At 36.2% G+C, this 17977-nt stretch overlaps 1 protein-coding gene across 1 annotated transcript; it reads left to right on the top strand.

Annotated features, from left to right (window-relative positions):
* The first annotated feature begins 5965 nt into the window (after positions 1-5965).
* On the top strand, positions 5966-13959 carry lhx9 (LIM homeobox 9). The gene is made up of 5 exons (XM_042749404.1): positions 5966-6602; positions 7545-7747; positions 8405-8772; positions 11543-11745; positions 12171-13959. Exons 1-5 carry the CDS (start codon positions 6429-6431, stop codon positions 12423-12425), a joined length of 1203 nt encoding a protein of 400 aa, XP_042605338.1. The 5' UTR covers positions 5966-6428; the 3' UTR covers positions 12426-13959.
* The last annotated feature ends 4018 nt before the right edge of the window (positions 13960-17977 follow it).

The raw sequence follows: 17977 nt of genomic DNA, 5'->3' as shown, positions 1-17977 counted from the left end.
CAGACCGTCTGGCCATATCATGCCATATGTGGCACCGTTCAGGCTGGATCAGGTGGTCAGCTCATTCAATGAGAAACCTTTACTTTGCCTATTGTGAAAGGGTAAGGAATGGTCTCAAGATCAGCCAGCGTGATCTCAGCAATGTGGTGTAAACACCTTCCATTCCCACTATAGCTTAGATTGCCAGTTGTCCTGATGGCCCAATGCAATTAAAACCACTAAAAAACACCAAAATGTAGTGTGATGTGCTAAATGGTTTATGCCAACAGGTAAGGTAACACTTTGAGCAAGTCCTCTTTGCCAAAAGAACTGGTAGTAAATGTTTACTCTGATTGGAATCATTCCACAACAAAGTAAAATGTATTTTATTTAGTTACTACAGTTTAAAGTAAATGAATACAATTTATTCAGGTCTTGGAGTCTCTATAATAAGCTGATGACCTGAATCAGGTATTTGATTAGGGAGACATTCAAAATGTGCAGTGTTGATGAGACTACAGAAACAGGGTTGAGAACCACTAGACTATTACATGATTTAGATTCCCAGACTTGTTCTTGGAGTACCCCCAACAGTACACATTTTGGATGTCTCCCTTAACTGACACACACAGTTATTGGAGCCATTACTAATGAGCTGGTGAGTTGAATCAGGTGTGTTAGATTAGGGAAACTTCCAAAATATCCAGCGTTGGGAATCATAGTTTCCTGTCGTGAATTAGTATATTGTGAAAAGGAGTTCGGCCAATAGCGAGAGTCTTGACCCACTAAATACTAGGATGTGATGACTCAGTTGCCTGGTAATGATTAAATGTACATACTTGAAAATATCGCTTATTTTATTCATCAACAACTTTACAGAACTGATATCCTACTGGTATCATTTTTGTTTATTGTGCATGTACAGCGATGTCATTAAATTTGCTTAGCCTTCATTTTTGTCTGCTTTAGAGACTGAAGAAAACATATCAACATTACCAGAAAGTGAACACTGGTTTTTACAGTGCATTGTGGGAAATTCTAGAAAGCAATCATTTGATTATACTGGAGTGATTTTGACAATGGGACTGGTCTAGAAATGCCTGACTCACTGGCCAGTGCATTGACTACTGAACTAGCTAGCTAATTGAGATGCAGCCTTAGATGTTAAAATTAATCATTTGACTGTCCTGAAGGAATTGCTTTCAAGGTAGCAAAATGATGTTTTCTGGAGAATAAAGGGCTTGTTTTAATACTTAGGGTCTGGGATTTGGAAGGAATTTAAATACCGCCCTGCCTGCAAGCACTGTAATGGAGGTGAATAGTGAATAGTGGTGCAAGAAGGAATAAAAAAAGAAAAGGAAAAAAAGAGGAGAAGTGAAAAAAAACTGTTGGTTAGGCAGCAGTTGGACTGTTGGGATGGGCTATGTGCTATGGAGCCATCCTCCATCTGTCAACACTGGGAGTTGTGATTCTTGCATCAGCAGAGCAGGGCTCAGCATCAAGAGAAAAGAGGTGAGGAGGGAGGGAAAGTGAGAGAGAGAGAGAGATTTTAACAGCAGCTAAATTCTCATCAGGCACGGTAGACTGAACGTCCCCTTTTCGAAGCAAAGCACAAAACACCAGTGAGAAGCATCTGCTCTGTGGCTTTGTTGCCTCTTATAAAAGTGCACTGCGACAGCTCTGGAGAAATCGTTGTCCATCTTCAGTTTGTAAATATTTGTTTCGTGGTTCAGCCATCACATATGGTTCATAAATAAATGGACATGGTTACTGTGTAATTGTTTGTATCCCACCATAGTTTTGTTTTTAGACATTATGAATGAGACATGCTAAAGTATTATGATTATTCTAGATGATTATGGCTGGGGTATTTTTTACATTTGATTGCTGTTGTAACTTAACGGATTTGTACAAAGTGGTCAACAGCAACTGAGCCTGGGAAATTTAGTAGTGTGGCTTTTTCAGCCTGATCTCACAGCAATCCATACATATTTTACGAGGTGGCTAATTCGTATGAATTTGTACGACCTCATTCGTACAAATTCAATCGATTTGTTCTAAATCGTACGTATTTTATGATTTACACAATTTGTATGAATTTGTATGAATGACCTACACCTAACCCCACCCCTAAACCTCCCGTCACTGGGGTCTAGACAAATCGTACAAAATCGTACGAGTGACGTTGTACAAATTAGCCACCTCATAAAATACGTACGAACTGGTCGTGAGATAGTGTTGCAAAATGCTTTCCATTCTTCAGTCAGCCATGTTTCCGAATCAGTGGACAGATTTGCAATATTTAGGATGTTATTGCATTTATGGCTTTGTGTGTTTCAAAGTGTTGGAGAGCAGATTTTTGATCTTTCACACTTTTTAAAGTTTAAATGCGTTTCCCCAGAACAGAGCAAAAAATTCCCTACAAAAGCTTAGAGTATTAACTCCACAAAATAAAGAACAAGCCAAAGAGGGCCTTGAGCATGTAGGGGTGTACCTTAGATACTTTTGTCAGATTTCAGAGTCAGCAAGATTTTTTCAGCTGTTAAATTAAATTACTGTTGTCACAAATCTGTGCATTATATTACATTTGTGTTGTTGTCTTTGGTTGATCTATATGCTCTTCCAGTTGTGCATTTTAAAATACATTTGCAATTTAATTACAGTTGGTGCGTTTATAAATGTTCTGTTTTTGTGCTGTGCATTATATCAAGACTGGGAGTGCTGTAACATATTTTGTTTCATCTGTAACTGTTTTTTTTTTGTGCTGCGTGTCTCAAAATGTGATATATTATTCCCATATTTGTCCCATCCAAATTAAAGCAGTTCAGAAATCGTATACTACTTCTTAAACTGTGTAAATTAATGTCAAGAAAGAAACGTTACAACCGACCACACTAACTTATGGGCTGTAACACTAACTGAAAACATAGAGATCACTTTTCAAATTTTGTGCATGAATTTATAATAATCAAATTTGCTTGCTTGCTTCTGCACTACCCAGTTTAATGCAAAACATTTTAATTCAAAATGGCAAATGCAATTCAAAAGACCGAATAAATTAGAAAGTGTTACAACTTTCTCCATCTATTTAGCCATGCTTTCTTTTTTTAGGCAAAAAGCTGGCATGGCTTGCATATCAATTTATTGGGGAACCTGCTGATTCAGATGATATCAGTTCTGTCATTTCACATTCATTAGCATGATCACAAACCTCATTATAAGTCAGATGTGAAATTATACTTCCTCACCTCAAAATTCTGTGAAAATATAAAAGAATTACAGGACAAAAACGGTCTTACAACTTCTACTGTCACTTCAGAGGTTGGTGATCATGTATGATGATGATGATATCACCCCTGTAGCTAATTTCTAATTGGTTAAACTGATGTTGTTACAACTAACCCATTTTAGAACACTCCATGGACTTGTAAATAGTGTTCTATCTATCTATCTATCTATCTATCTATCTATCTATCTATCTGTCTATCTGTCTGTCTATCGAAGTAGGCTCATGGATGACGCCTAAAGGTATGAAAACTGCATAATGTTAACCTAAGTTAATGATTTAACATTAAGAAAATTCACAGAGAAAATTATTAATCTATCCGCCTCTAACAACTCTCGAAAGGGGGCTTGTGCATTAGACAATTGATGTATATTCAGTGCTCGCGCTGGATTTGTCGTAATTGACACTCACGCGAGAAACAAGGAACAGCCCCCATCTGCTGGTAGGATCGCTCGTGTCTCACCCTCATCCGTTGCTCTCTCACCGCGGCACTGCTGGGGCTTCAGGACGGCGCTCTGCGGCTCACGGTAAAATACCACTTTATATTGCTTATGTACATGAATACACTGTTTTACCATTGTAAACGATAAATCGAGTTGCTTTGCAGAGATTCGAGAAGATTATTTGTGCATAATTGACGAGGAGAGACCTTTAACTTGCACATGTTTATGGCAGGTGAGACAGGTAAAAGTTATTGTAGATGTCGATTGAAAATCGAATTAAAGATTAACGTTTATATTGAAGCCTGATCCGGAATGAACAATATTTAGTTGTTTCGCTATTCCATTAAAATGCTGATAGCCTATATCCAAATGTGAGATCAGTAAACCTACATTTCACAAAAAACTAATTATTAAACTGATTTTCGTTTGTTAAAGACAATTTTGATGGTGTTGGAAAAGAGTAGAGAGCAAATATTATTTTAGGTAAAATTGACTACAACCTGATTCAGTTTAGCTTGTAATAAAATAATTTAGTCGCGTAGAGCTGTGGGACTTAAGAGTAAAATAATTAGCTGGTTAAAAATATAAAAAGTGAAAAACACGAGAGTTTAATATAATAATATTATTATTTTTTTAAGCAAAATAAATGTTTAAAATCGTAATTGGAAGGCTAACTGTAAGCTGCTTCGTAGCCTACCTATGCGAAAGTAACAACTATATTGCATTTTAAATCATCAGATTTTTATAAGATTTCGTTTGAACCAAATGAATTCACATAAAGCTCATTTGGTGACTTTACAGGCATAAAGAGATCAATCTTTTCCGTCGATTTTATGAAGTTAACCGCGCGCCTGTGACCTGTTAAATAGCCTTACATGTATATAGCCTATTATATATCTCGAGATCAGGACGAATTCATGAAATATTGTCTAATGGGTGAAAGCATTTATGAAAATTGTTTGAGAGAAGCGCATGGAAAATACAAATATACTCCCAAGCTAATTAAAACAATTAACTAAATGGACTGAAGAGAAAGATAAAATGACACAAGGAAGCGGCTGTCTGTCTGAACTGCTTAGACCTATTTCTTTAAATAATAAAAATGAAAAAGATACAATGCTCACTCATTCCTTATTTCAAAATGTATAAATTAATTAATTTAATGCAAAGCGTGTGTAAATTTAAAAAGGCAACCCTTGAGCAATAATTCATCAAATAAATTCACGAAACGAGTGAGTAAATAAAGAGATGCATAAATATCGCCTACATAATCCATGCTGCCTTTGATATCATACTTTCACGACTAATTGGATTTAGGTTGCTACCAAGGAGGTAATTGTTATCATTTTCAAATTTAATTCTAGACCGTTCCTCGTTTATCTTGGTAGGCTACCGAAAAAGAAACTGTGGCAATGAGATTCATTTGACGTTTGACATCTGAAAATCAAAGAATGTAAACAACTGCTTATTCCTCCTCCCAACAGCATCGCTCCCCCTTCCCTCGCTCGTTCGAAGAGAAAGAGACCATCACACACACACACACACACACACACACACACACACACACACACACACACACACACACACACACACCTTGATAAAGCAGTCTGACAACTTTTTAAATTATGCCACCATTAGTCCACTTTCATTTTACATGTGTCATACATGGTACTCAAACGGTTTTACATGTTCTAATTCTAGAATAAAGTACATTACTTGAATTTATGCAGAGAAGATACAAGGTGCAGAGTGCTATATATATATATATATATATATATATATATATATATATTGTGAATTGGTGTGTGTGTGTGTGTGTGTGTGTGTGTGTGTGTGTGTGTGTGTGTGTGTGTGTGTGTGCATGCAATGGTGTTTTTTTGTGTGTGTGTGTGTAAATTAACAACAAAATATAAAATACTGTATTTAGAGGTTCAATTGTAAATGACACAAACAGGCTTTCAGGTGCACATATTGGCTGTAGTTTGCAATAATAAACTAAACCAAACCAGCTCTGTGAAACAATTTCCCAATCGTAATTTTTCAACAAAACTCAAAATTACAGAGAGATCAGATGAATTACAATGTGAATTACAAATTACAAAGTAATTCACTTACATTTTGACTATTCCGTTACACGCATTTGTAGAAGCATAAACTGAAAACTACAAGATAAAAGAAAAGAAAGAATGAAAGAATAAAAGTGGAAGTGTGGAAGTGGCAAAACACCAGCTAAAAAGAAGTAAAAGGTGTATACCAAGTGCTTTCCAAGCTCGGGTTGCCCATCACCATCGGTTTGAAGAGAGAGTGACAGGTCTTTGTTGGTGAATAGAAATCAGTGGCATTGGAGAGAGGGAGGACTCCTCCTACCCAATTACCCAAGCTGGGCAGGCGTTTGCTCTCTTCACAAATAGGACACGGGATCTCTAACACACACAGTCCCAAACCTGACTTTCAAGCATTCGGATCCCCAGTAGGAGATTGGGACTATCTGAAAATATACGTTTAAAACATCCTCCAGACTTCAACTTTGCCTTATATCGTCCGGACTATACTTTTTTTCTCCAGCCCAACAAGACAGTGAAGAAGTGGACTGGTTCTCCTGCCTGTTCCTGCGCCAGCCATCAAATCCTACCGGCTTTATTTTTAAAATATTGATTGCATTTGTGTGAATTTGTTGGTGTAGATCCATTCGGATGTTTTAAGGATCCGGAAAGCTGTATATGGAAGTTGTGGGGTGCAAGGCGAAAGAAAGCAGTTGCATATTGCGTCCAGCAGCCATGCTTTTCCACGGCATCTCTGGGGATCATATTCAAGGGATCATGGAGGAGATGGAGAGGAGATCTAAAACGGAGTCTCGTCTGGCTAAAACCGTTCAGATGAACGGACGAGAGACGGTAAGATCTTGTATTTTAGCGTGTATTCTCCGTTGGAGCAAATCTCAGCACCCCGAAACTCTATCGTCGCACACTTCACAGTTTGTAACCCACTTAAAAACACAACGACGAAAATTAGTTTAATGTACGATCCTCTTTTTAAACTATTAGCAGGCCTCGAGAAACACAAGAAGTCCTATTCAGAGAGATTTCATATAAAATCGTTTATCTGGCAAGTCTACAATTATAATTTATAGGCCTAAGTAAAATGTGTGCTGTTTCATTAAAATGTAAAGGGAGGAATACATATGAAATCGTTTGCATGCCAACATACTAATATATTGGCCTATCTGTTTTTTTTTTTTTTTTTCCCACAAATATTTTGCATTTTATTTTAGCAGGTTCCAACACAACAGGATAATTGTTACATTTAGAAGGCCACGCAAGAAAGAAAAACTATAAAAGAAATAGGATCTGTATAGTTTAGGCATGCATTTGAAAATATATATTTAACAGGCAAAAACTGTAATAATAATAATAATTGTTGTTGTTGCTGTTAGTAGCCTACTATTATTATTTTTGCATGCACATTTTAATGTGTAAAAGTAACATTTTTAGAATAGGCTACACTGTTATATTGTGGTTATTAATACTGTTATGATATTTGCATAGCCTACTTTTAATATGTAAATTGTATTTTTCAGAATAGACCACACAGATACACTGTTACATCTTAGGAAAACCAACACAAACGCTATATAACTTCAATAACAATGCATTATAACTCATTTAGGCTTAATAATTCAGCTCGCACTCTGATAACAATTACATAAAAAAATAAATTTAGCCTATATATCAACAAAAAATTAATTTTTATTATTTATGTTTTTTTATTTAGTTGTAGTTATTTATTGTGGCAAAAACGTTCACTCACTCCATCTCTTGATGTTGTATTTTTTGAAGACTATGCCCTCCATGAGCCCAGAGAAGCCTGCGCTGTGCGCCGGCTGCGGTGGGAAAATCTCCGACAGATACTACTTACTCGCCGTTGATAAACAGTGGCATTTAAGGTGTCTCAAGTGTTGTGAATGTAAACTGGCCCTTGAATCCGAGCTGACGTGTTTCGCGAAGGATGGCAGCATTTACTGCAAAGAGGATTACTACAGGTAAGCTTTCACTTATCGTGCATTAGGCCTGTTTAGTAGGCCCTGCATTATAAAAAGAGCTATTTCCACCTGTTTTAGGTCCTAAAAAATTAATTTCTTGGTATAAATTGGTGTATACAATTTGGTTCAGTGATGTTAAAATAATATTTTTCATTTGAATAAAACCAGTTGATTTACATGTTACAATTTATTCAGTTTGGTTAGTAACTTTTTAAACTCACATAAAGAACTGGTGACATCAGAGGCAGCCATTGACCCATATGTTTATTAACTGACACGCTTAAATTAATCTAATTAATTCATGCTGAATGCATGTCTAAATTGTGTTTTTGTTTTTTCGGCTCAAATCTAAGCCGTTTGTTTTTACTGCCACCTAAACTTTAAACAATTATAAATAATTTAGGCTAAAGAAAATGCGATATAATTGTGTTCTGGTTTCAGTAAAAACACATTCGGCTTTGTTTATAAAGTTCAATTAAATCATTTTGCTTAACTACCTTGATTTGTTAACAGATGCTTCGAAAATAATAGGTGCATTTAAAAATTCCTTCAGTGAATATTCCTTTATGCACGTGCACGCGCTTCTGATAGGCTATGTTGTAAATGGCCTAATTGAAGTTATTTCCAATCTAAGTGATTAGTTTGATTATAAATGAGGTGTGCTGTTCCAGAGTTCTCCGTGCAGAGATGTGCCCGCTGCCACCTCGGCATCTCCGCCTCGGAAATGGTTATGCGCGCCAGTGACTCCGTGTACCATCTGAGCTGCTTCACCTGCACCACATGCAACAAAACACTGACCACGGGTGACCATTTCGGCATGAAAGACAACTTGGTTTACTGCCGGGTTCACTTTGAGACGCTTATTCAGGGAGAGTATCACCCTCAATTAAACTGCGCTGAATTAGCGGCGAAAGGCGGAGGGCTCGCGCTGCCTTACTTCAATGGCACCGGCACGGTGCAGAAAGGAAGGCCGCGGAAGAGGAAGAGTCCGGCGATGGGAATAGACATCGGCTCTTACAACTCAGGTGAGGTGTGCATTAAGAGCTGCTCAAATGGAAGCCTGAAATTTACTTTGGTTGCACTTTATGTCCTTCAGTGTTGATGCTGCAGTTCAGTTAGCTACATAATGTGAATAACTGAGCTTTCGATAAACATTGCTTTGATTTTTACTATTTTTAGAACTGGGGGGAAATAGACTAATGCGTTTAATTTAATTGGCGTTTAAATATCAGCAGACAACCAAATGCATGAATCAATAACAAATTAGAATAATGCATTTCTCAAAGGTATTCTTCTTGATTTTATATATTGCAAAATTGCATTGCATTATTATTGCATTTCCGTAGCGATGCAATAGAACAACCATTTTAAGTTCCCCAAAGAACCTTTTCTTTTTAAAGAACCATTTTTTTTCTTAGTGTGAAGAATTTTAATAACCTGAAAAACCTTTTCCATTATAAAGAACCTCAAGGTTCCATTTGTGTTTGAAGGTTCTTCGTGGAACCATCAATGCCAATAAAAAAAAAACATTTATTAAGAGCATAGATAAACTTAAAAACTTGTCCTGCGAGATTATGATCATTAATCTTCATACTTTTATAGGCTAATATGGCACAAAGCATCATGCAAGGAGTGGAGCCTGTATATTTTCTAGGCTAGCCTTCAGAATGGCATACACACGCGTTACTTCTCTTTTTGTTGCTGGTGGTTGTTTCATGTTGGACCATGCTGGTTGGTCCAAGATTGTCTTTTTGAGTTCAAATGAAAAGCAGCGTTTTTGGTGTGTTCAGACGCCTATTACACACATTAAATATCGTTTTATTATATTTAGCCCACATTTAGGACGCTTGTAGCATCAAAACTGCTGGGAGTATAGTGAGTAGGCCAAAATACACGCGAAAATGTCCTGCATCTGCATAATTCATACTACATTGTACTGTAGATTATAATAGCCTATAGTATAAAATATTATTGTAGCTATTATAGGCTAATAAACTAAACGGGATTCGTGTAGTATAGACAGTGTAAGCTAATGTAAAGTGTTAACCTTAATTTATCCTCGTCAGTTGTTTGATATTAATTTTGTGTTCGGATTTTATTTTGGTGACAGAAAAAATATTGCGCTTATGTCTTGTTGGCGATTGGATCTGATTAATTATAGGCCTCGCTCATTAGTGCGTCATCAAACATCTCAAAGGAGTGAACCCGTGACCCAGCCCCACGTGCAATGTAGACTAGATCCCTCACCTACAGGCCTGTATCTGCCCTTACATTACCAGTCATTTTTTTCACGTTCCTAGTTTTTTTTCTTTTCTTTCATTTTTATACTTTTTTAATTCATATCTAGCTACGTCATAATGCATCCCGCTGTGCCTGTTTTGTTTTGGCTGTTACAATTACTGTCTGCTTGGAAAAATGTGGCTTTGTGTGCCAAGTTTCTGCCGTTCTTCATGAATGGACAGAAATAAGGGTAATCTGCCTGTTAATTGTTCTCCGTTAATTGAATGTGACGTCGGAATCTCTGGCTCTCAAACAGGTCTCATTCAGCCACTTCAAGGTCATCGCTGTTCTCAGGACACGAGCGCGCGCACGTTTGGAACACTTAATCAGTCCGACTTTAAACGCTTTCGCTTTAAAAAAATAAATAAATAAAAATACTGACACTGACGCGTTGTGAAGGTTGTAATATTTTACTGTAGTTTGTCTTACAAAATGAAACGGTTGTCAGTTGTAATCATTTTGAAGTTATTATTGAGGATTTTAAAAAATGTTTTTTCAAGGTTTTTATTGTTTTTTTTTTTAAAAGGTTATTATTATTGTCGTTTTCTTTTGTTTTAGCATTTAAGCATTTTTGTTTGTTTCTAATCAATATTTTTGTGTAAAGTTATTCTTAAATTGTTTCTATCTTTTGTCTTCCCTTATTCCCTTTTTATTTTTCTGCTTGTTCTTCTGCTATTGTTTTACAATACGGGCTCGAATTATTTATTTTTAATACAGACAGTTTTTTATTTAGCATTTCAAAATGTCGTATGATTTTAAATGGCACCGTATATTTTTACATTCGTTAAAAAACCCAATTCAACAGTAGACTTGTTGCATAGACATTTGTAGATAGAGACCTCTGGTGGCAAAAAAAGAAATCTGGATCTCGAAGCAAGCTGAATAAACTCATATTAATCCTTGCTTGGCTTTTGTTAATTTTTTTTTAACTTTGTGAATACAATAGTAACCGGTAAGATGAAATGAGCATCGATCGAATCAATCATCAAATGTATCACATGAAGCAGCGATTCAACACTTAATTTCGACACTTTTGATTATTAAATCATTTTAGCTGTTTTTTGCACGTAGTTTGCTGATATTAGTGTTTATACATTTAAACGCAATACATTATCGAGATTAAAGATGAAATGGAGACAAATCTCTGATGAATGTTGTAATAAACAGCAAAAATACTTGTCAAACATGCCTTTAAAAAAAGTTGCATTGAATTTAGTTATTATAAATAAATGCATTTTGGGGGTGAATTGCCCATTTATTTATATATTCATTTAATTAAGTCTAGTGTCATGTAATTCTGATGTTACTTATGACTAAAATTAAATTTCCATCAAGTGATCCATTTTTATTGCAGTTATGTATTATTATTATTCCTTGTGCTGCACTGTATTTGAATAAACAGTGTAGAGTTTGACCAGTTATATCCAAGTCAAATGCCATCCTCATCTTTGTGTACTCTCTCAGAAATGTCTCATAATTTTCAATGTTTTATTTTCACCCTGTTCCGGCTCTCAGGTTGTAACGAGAACGATGCAGACCATTTGGATCGGGATCAACAACCCTACCCTCCATCGCAGAAGACCAAGCGCATGCGTACATCATTCAAACACCATCAGCTTCGCACCATGAAGTCCTACTTCGCCATAAACCACAACCCCGATGCCAAGGACTTAAAACAGCTTGCCCAAAAGACAGGACTGACCAAAAGAGTTCTTCAGGTAAGCGTTGCCACACAGTAGACTTCGTTTCACATCCACACCAACACCTTCTCATCATTTTGCTTTCGTTTCAATCCATCGCTTATTTTTGTTATTGTTGTTGTGTTATGCCATGTAGTTACAGAAATTTTACTAAATAGAGGCATAATTCAAGGGGCAATACTTATGCACCAAAAAAACAAACAAAAAAAAAATTATTCCATTGGGGAAGCTTGAAAAAGTTAATTTGGAACATGGTCCATGTTTTCCAGTAGAATCCCTAGTGAAATTTGAGGCCTGTTACTGGCTTTCGATTCACTTTGGCATTGTTTACTAGTGATTAAGTTTATGATGTTAAATGATATGACTTATAAGTATAGGCAAAAATATGCCAATAATTCGAAGCAAAGCACAAAAAGAGTAAAGACACTGGGATTGGTTTGCAGGTTTGGTTCCAAAACGCACGGGCCAAATTCAGAAGGAACGTTTTGCGGCAGGAGAATGGGGGTGTTGATAAGGCTGACGGCACGTCACTTCCGCCGCCCTCTTCCGACAGCGGTGCTCTGACCCCACCCAGCACGGCCACCACACTAACTGACCTGACCAATCCCTCTATCGCCGTAGTAACATCAGTGACCTCTAGTTTGGACAGCCACGAATCCGGGAGCCCCCCACAAACTACCTTGACAAACCTTTTCTAACACGGATTTGCTTTTTTTGTCTTCACCCGCTTTGTTTTCAGATTCTATTTTTATTTTCCAAAACAAAACAAAAAAACCCTTTGGCGACCACAGAAAGACTTTTGGAAATGTGAGACGAGACCTACTATGTGTAGCATTTGTAACCGCGTGGCAGCTGAGTTTGTAGTACTTGTCAATTGATTTGTTTTTGTGATCAATTTCGATTCATTTTATTTATATAATTTAAATTTTTACCCGCCATGTTTATTAAAAAAAAAGTGTGTCGGCATACAACACATGCTATGTTTACTGCATATTTTGGTAGTGAAATATAAATATATTTCTAAAAATATGTTCAAGAAACAAAAAAATCTTATATTATGCCAATTGGGAATGTTTCCCATGAGCTCAAATGCCAAGTGGATGCTGTAACCTCAATTTAGGTCTGTTTTGTCACTGACGCTGGACTCTAATGACAATTTGAAACATTACATTTGCCACGATGTGGTGCAAATCCGATCATAAGTTGGCCTGGATTGTTCATCGGCCCTCAACTAGTGGAACAACATTTCTGAATGAAGATATCCAATGCTCCGTGATAATATTGTGCCTAGTAGGAAGCGTTATGAGTGATCTGTGAATGCTAAGCGGGAAGTTAATTAGGAACGACACACATCACCCCTTTTTGTTCTGGTCCCCCTCCACCCCCTGTTTTTTAACGTTTTGCCACCGAACAGACCAAAAAAAAAAATCAGTCGGGGCTCCTCGCTAGGGTGAAACATTTCCTTGTGTGATGACAAATTTGTTCTGTTGTAGAACAAAGTGGTACACTAGATCTACTTCATGAAGTAGATGCTTAACTCAGTTCTACTATGTGCCTTATGCGACTTGGACGAGAGTTTGTGAAATTCAGGAGATACACGTTTGTTTGTTTGTTTGTTAAATGATTTCCATCTTTGGAACGCCTCACTAGTTTTGTACTGTTCTGTTTTTCATCTGATTTTTTCTGAAGATCTTTTTAATGGTGTATTCCGTTACAAGGAGATGTCATAGAAGGCAGTTGTGCACTCTTTCAGAACTAGTTGGTAAATCCGAGAATCATATATATTGATCTTCGTGTTAATAGTACAGTACGTGTTCTATCAAGATTGTCCATGTTTCTTTGTTTCTTGAAAAAAAAAAAAAAAGATTGTGTATAGAAACTATTTCCCCTTAAATATTTATGGACCAAACAGTTGTTATATCTTATTAAATTTGTGTGAATAAAACTACTTTGCTTTACAAGCGTTTTATTTTTCATTACACAAACCATTTTTGTGTTGCTTTCAGATTTAAACCTCTGCTCACACCAAAAACAACACGATTTGACAGATCGAACCTTGTCTTGCTTTCATTCTGACATCGATTTCAGACTTGATTCTGTTTCTGTTGTTAAAGTAATGCCCCATGGATTTGAACCAAAGCCCTGTAGTCAAGAAAAAAAATGCTTTTTAATGCATGAACATGGCTATTTTATACAGAAATACCAAGCACAGGAATGCTAGAACAACTAGTAAACATAAACCTCTCAAAGCAAGGTTGCTCTGTAGTTTAATATATTGTTACTTTATGATTTTCTTTCAGGGAGAACAAATCTTGGGGCATTACAGCCATACTTCACGACGTTTGAAAATTCCCTAAGTATTAAAAGAAGCTTTGATCGGAATTCTTCACCATTGAAGACAAAGACAATATTAGGATCAGATTTTAGAGTGATTTAAACAACAACAACAGACAAAAAAAAAAAAAAAATCTACCAAAAATGTATTCCAAATTTTTTTTTCCAAATTTGTCCTGAATGTTTAAAAAGCAGAGAATCCACGGGATATTTTTCTTACCACCGAAATGAGGCAGAAAGGCAAAGAAAAATCAACTGTACAGTACTGTAGATACAAAACAGAGCAACCTTGCTCCAAGAGGCGACTGCAGGAGACGGGATCTACGCACGCATGCATGTCTACACACACACACACACAACCTTGTAATTCTGCTTGCTGTAAAACATTCCTGTGCAACAAATGTCACTTATTATGAACGCACAGCCTTCCTAAAACTTGGCAGCAAAATGTCCGACCAAGAGAAGCTGGAAAGGAACACCATATGGCTGTATTTAAAAGTAAAAAAAAATTAAAATAAAATAAAAAAGTCACTTTTTTTGCATGCACTTCAAGTTGTTGACAGCAATTTCAGATGGATGTTATTTTATATTGATGTATCATTTATTGTCTCTTGTATACTATAAACTTTAAGGGAATTTTCCTTGTGAATCCAAAATCTTAACACAAAACAACAGTGGGAAAGTAAAAAAAAAAAAAAAAAAAAAAAAATTCAGTAAAAAAAAAAAAAAAAAAAAAATAAAAGCTGGTTATCTTAGAAAACAATATTTTTTGAGTTCCCTAATTTTCCTAGTAACACATTCTTGCATTGTGGTGTTAGTTAATTAATAAAATAAATGAGGGAAATACTCCCTCATTTTTAATTGTAAGTTTGATGTAGTGGTAAATGTTTGAAAATATGTAGAATTTTTCCTTACTGTATCCAAAAAGTAAGCTTTATTAAACAAAGCTTGTGTTATACTCTGTTAAGTGTGTGGGGGTTGGGGGGGGGGGGGGGGGGGGGGCATTGGGCCAAATGGGGGCCTAGTAAACAGTAAAGTGTTGTTAATGAAGCTTCGAGCTCCATCAGTGCTCTGCACATGCTGGATGACCACAAAAACGTAATTCCTTTCAGTCTGTGGACAATTTCTGTGCTTCCTTTGTAAAAATGTTTAGTCAGGCAAGCTGAAATGTGCTTCATGTGGTGACATCTAAGTCACGTAATTTGACTGAATCAACCTAGATGCATTAGGTCACATCAATGGAAGGTACTTTTTCAGATTTTATAAGCTTATATGGTTATTACGCAGTATAGTCATTTAAAAATATCCATTTAGAATCTGAACTCCTCGTGTTTATATGTCACATTCAGTAGTCGGTTGACTACTGTGACCGCAGGGAATTCTTTGGAAACAAGGGACCTTGAGAGTTCAAAAAGAGGCGCTGATGAGTCACGCTGGAGGATTTGTTACGCACTCGGGAGTGGACGGTCACCATAACCAGAAGCAAACAGGAAGATGGATGCCATCCTTCCCTGCATGCAGACTGCGATTATATGGAAATCACACACACACACACACACACACACACGAGCCAAACTGCATGAGGAATCTGGAAGGTTTGTGATTATTATGTTTACATACTGAGCAAGCTGTACTACTGGTTTTATGTTGCAAAAACATCTGACATGTCTTTTTTCTTTAAAAAAAAAAAAAAAAGACTACACAATATTACCAAAAATAAAAAAATCATACTATTAAAAAGACAGTTCACCCAAAAATGAAAATTCTGTCATCATTTAATCACCCTCATGTTGTTTCTAACCTATAAAACCTACTAAATTTAAAGTCAGATATCTTTATGTGAGCTGAAATGTTTATCAAATTCTTCCATGAATTTATGCTAAAGCTACTAGTGTGATGGTATATCTTGTGTAGAAGAAAAACTACTTTTAAAAATATCACTTAACTTAATACTTAAGTGTTAAATGAATGTAATGTTTTCAGACATTTAATTGCATGTTATTTACAATTAAATAAATGTATTATAGTTTAAATTAATTTAATTAAAAGCAGTTAGTTGAATTTTGGAGTTCATTTTGTCTTTGTAATATGGTTAAACTATACTTCAGAATGTATGTTCATTCCTTTATATAATCCAAAATGTAAAAATAAAAACAATGCCATGCATCGATGGTACTTGGTTTAGCCTTGTTCATTCCTGCTGTTGTACCTTCACAAGTCACTATTTTAAGGAGGCTTGCAGCTGTAAAACCAGCAATCAACATTCTCTTCTTTAATGAACTTATACAGGAGTTTGAATCGTCATTGAGAAGACATAAACATGGATTAGACATGTAATCAATTTGTTGTAAAAAGGATAAAACCGAATTCACATGTGTTCATAGGCTGACAACAACTGGACATTCCCAAAACATGTGGAGAAAAGTACCTGATGATACAGTGTTACAGATATGGCAGTTATAGTTCGATTGCAGTTTCATTTTAAACCTTTTGTAAGGAGTTATGTATGCTCTATGGATGACTTTGAAATGGATAAGACGATGAGCCAAGTTTTTAGAAGTTAAGCTTAGATTAGACCACACCCTCTCCCAGTCAACGGATAAGTCAAAATCTGTTCATTCATGAGTCCATATATGTCTAATAGAAAGAGGTTTTGCAGTGTGATCATTAAGTTTACTATATATTATAGAAACAGATGGCCGACCAGAGGATGGTGCGATCCAATCCCACATTGGATGAGAGGAAACGGGGGATGCCCAGGGAACTCCATATGCCCTGAGAGCAGAGCGTAACTGAAAAAAAGACAAAATATGATGATGCTGGTAAACAAAACTTAGTTCACAGTTCTTGAAATGAGCAGAGTCCTTGGTTATCATATAAGTCACTGCATGTGTTTATACCAAATTTAGACCAAGGGGGTTGGACAAATGGCCAATTTCCACATAAAAAAATTAAGTTGTGCCATAAGGGTGTGTTGTTACAAAATTTGAAAGGTCCTCCCATCAGGTGTTCCACCCTTTTCCAGATCCTAATAGAATTGGCCACAACCGGACCAAATTTATATTTATCATTTTTATTTCCTGTGCCAGCAAATAAAAATTCTTGGAGCCTATGTGCTTTAACCTTGTCAGCTTCGATTACTCTCCATGAAGCTTTAGATTGAGGATCGACCCAAGTATGAAGAGCTTTAAATTGAAAAGAACAATAATGTAAAGTTTAGGACGCTGCAATGTGACAAGTTTTATTCTGCGTCGTTTACCATTCCAGATAAACTGGGAAAGTATGGAACTGATCTCCTTAAAGTAACCTGTAGGAGGGGAAAGCGGCAACATAGAAAAAAGAAAATGAAGCTGAGGTAACAAATTCATTTTGACGGTGGATATTTTGCCTTGAAGAGAGACTTTAAGATTATTCCATCTTTGAGTATCACTTCTGATCTTGACTAAAATGTTATTAAATTTGTTTCTGGCAATTTTATGAATGTCTTTATATATGGTAATACCCAAATAAATGAAAGAATCGTTAATAGGAATGAATGAAGGGATAGGAGAGTTAACTTTAACATTGTTAATTGGCATTAAAGCAGATTTGGTCCAGTTTATCTTGTACCCCGGCAGACTACTACAGTGATCAAATTCCTTAATTATATCGGTTATTGACATATCAAAATGATCTAAATATAAAATGATGTCATCAGTGAACAACAAAATAATATGATTATGGTCATGAATCCTAATCGGTGGAACGTCTGATTTCCTAATAGCTTGTGCTAGTGGTTCAAGGGATAAACAAAACAGTAAAGGGGAAAGTGGACATCCCTGCCTCATTCCACGCTGTAAAGGGAATGGGGGGGAGATAATATTACCAGTCAAGACTGATGCCTCAGGTGAGTGGTAGAGTTTCTTAATCATAGAAA

The sequence above is a fragment of the Cyprinus carpio genome, chromosome B22 (genome assembly GCF_018340385.1).
Source record: "Cyprinus carpio isolate SPL01 chromosome B22, ASM1834038v1, whole genome shotgun sequence".
Lineage (NCBI taxonomy): Eukaryota > Metazoa > Chordata > Actinopteri > Cypriniformes > Cyprinidae > Cyprinus > Cyprinus carpio.
This window is presented reverse-complemented; position numbering and strand designations above follow the sequence as displayed.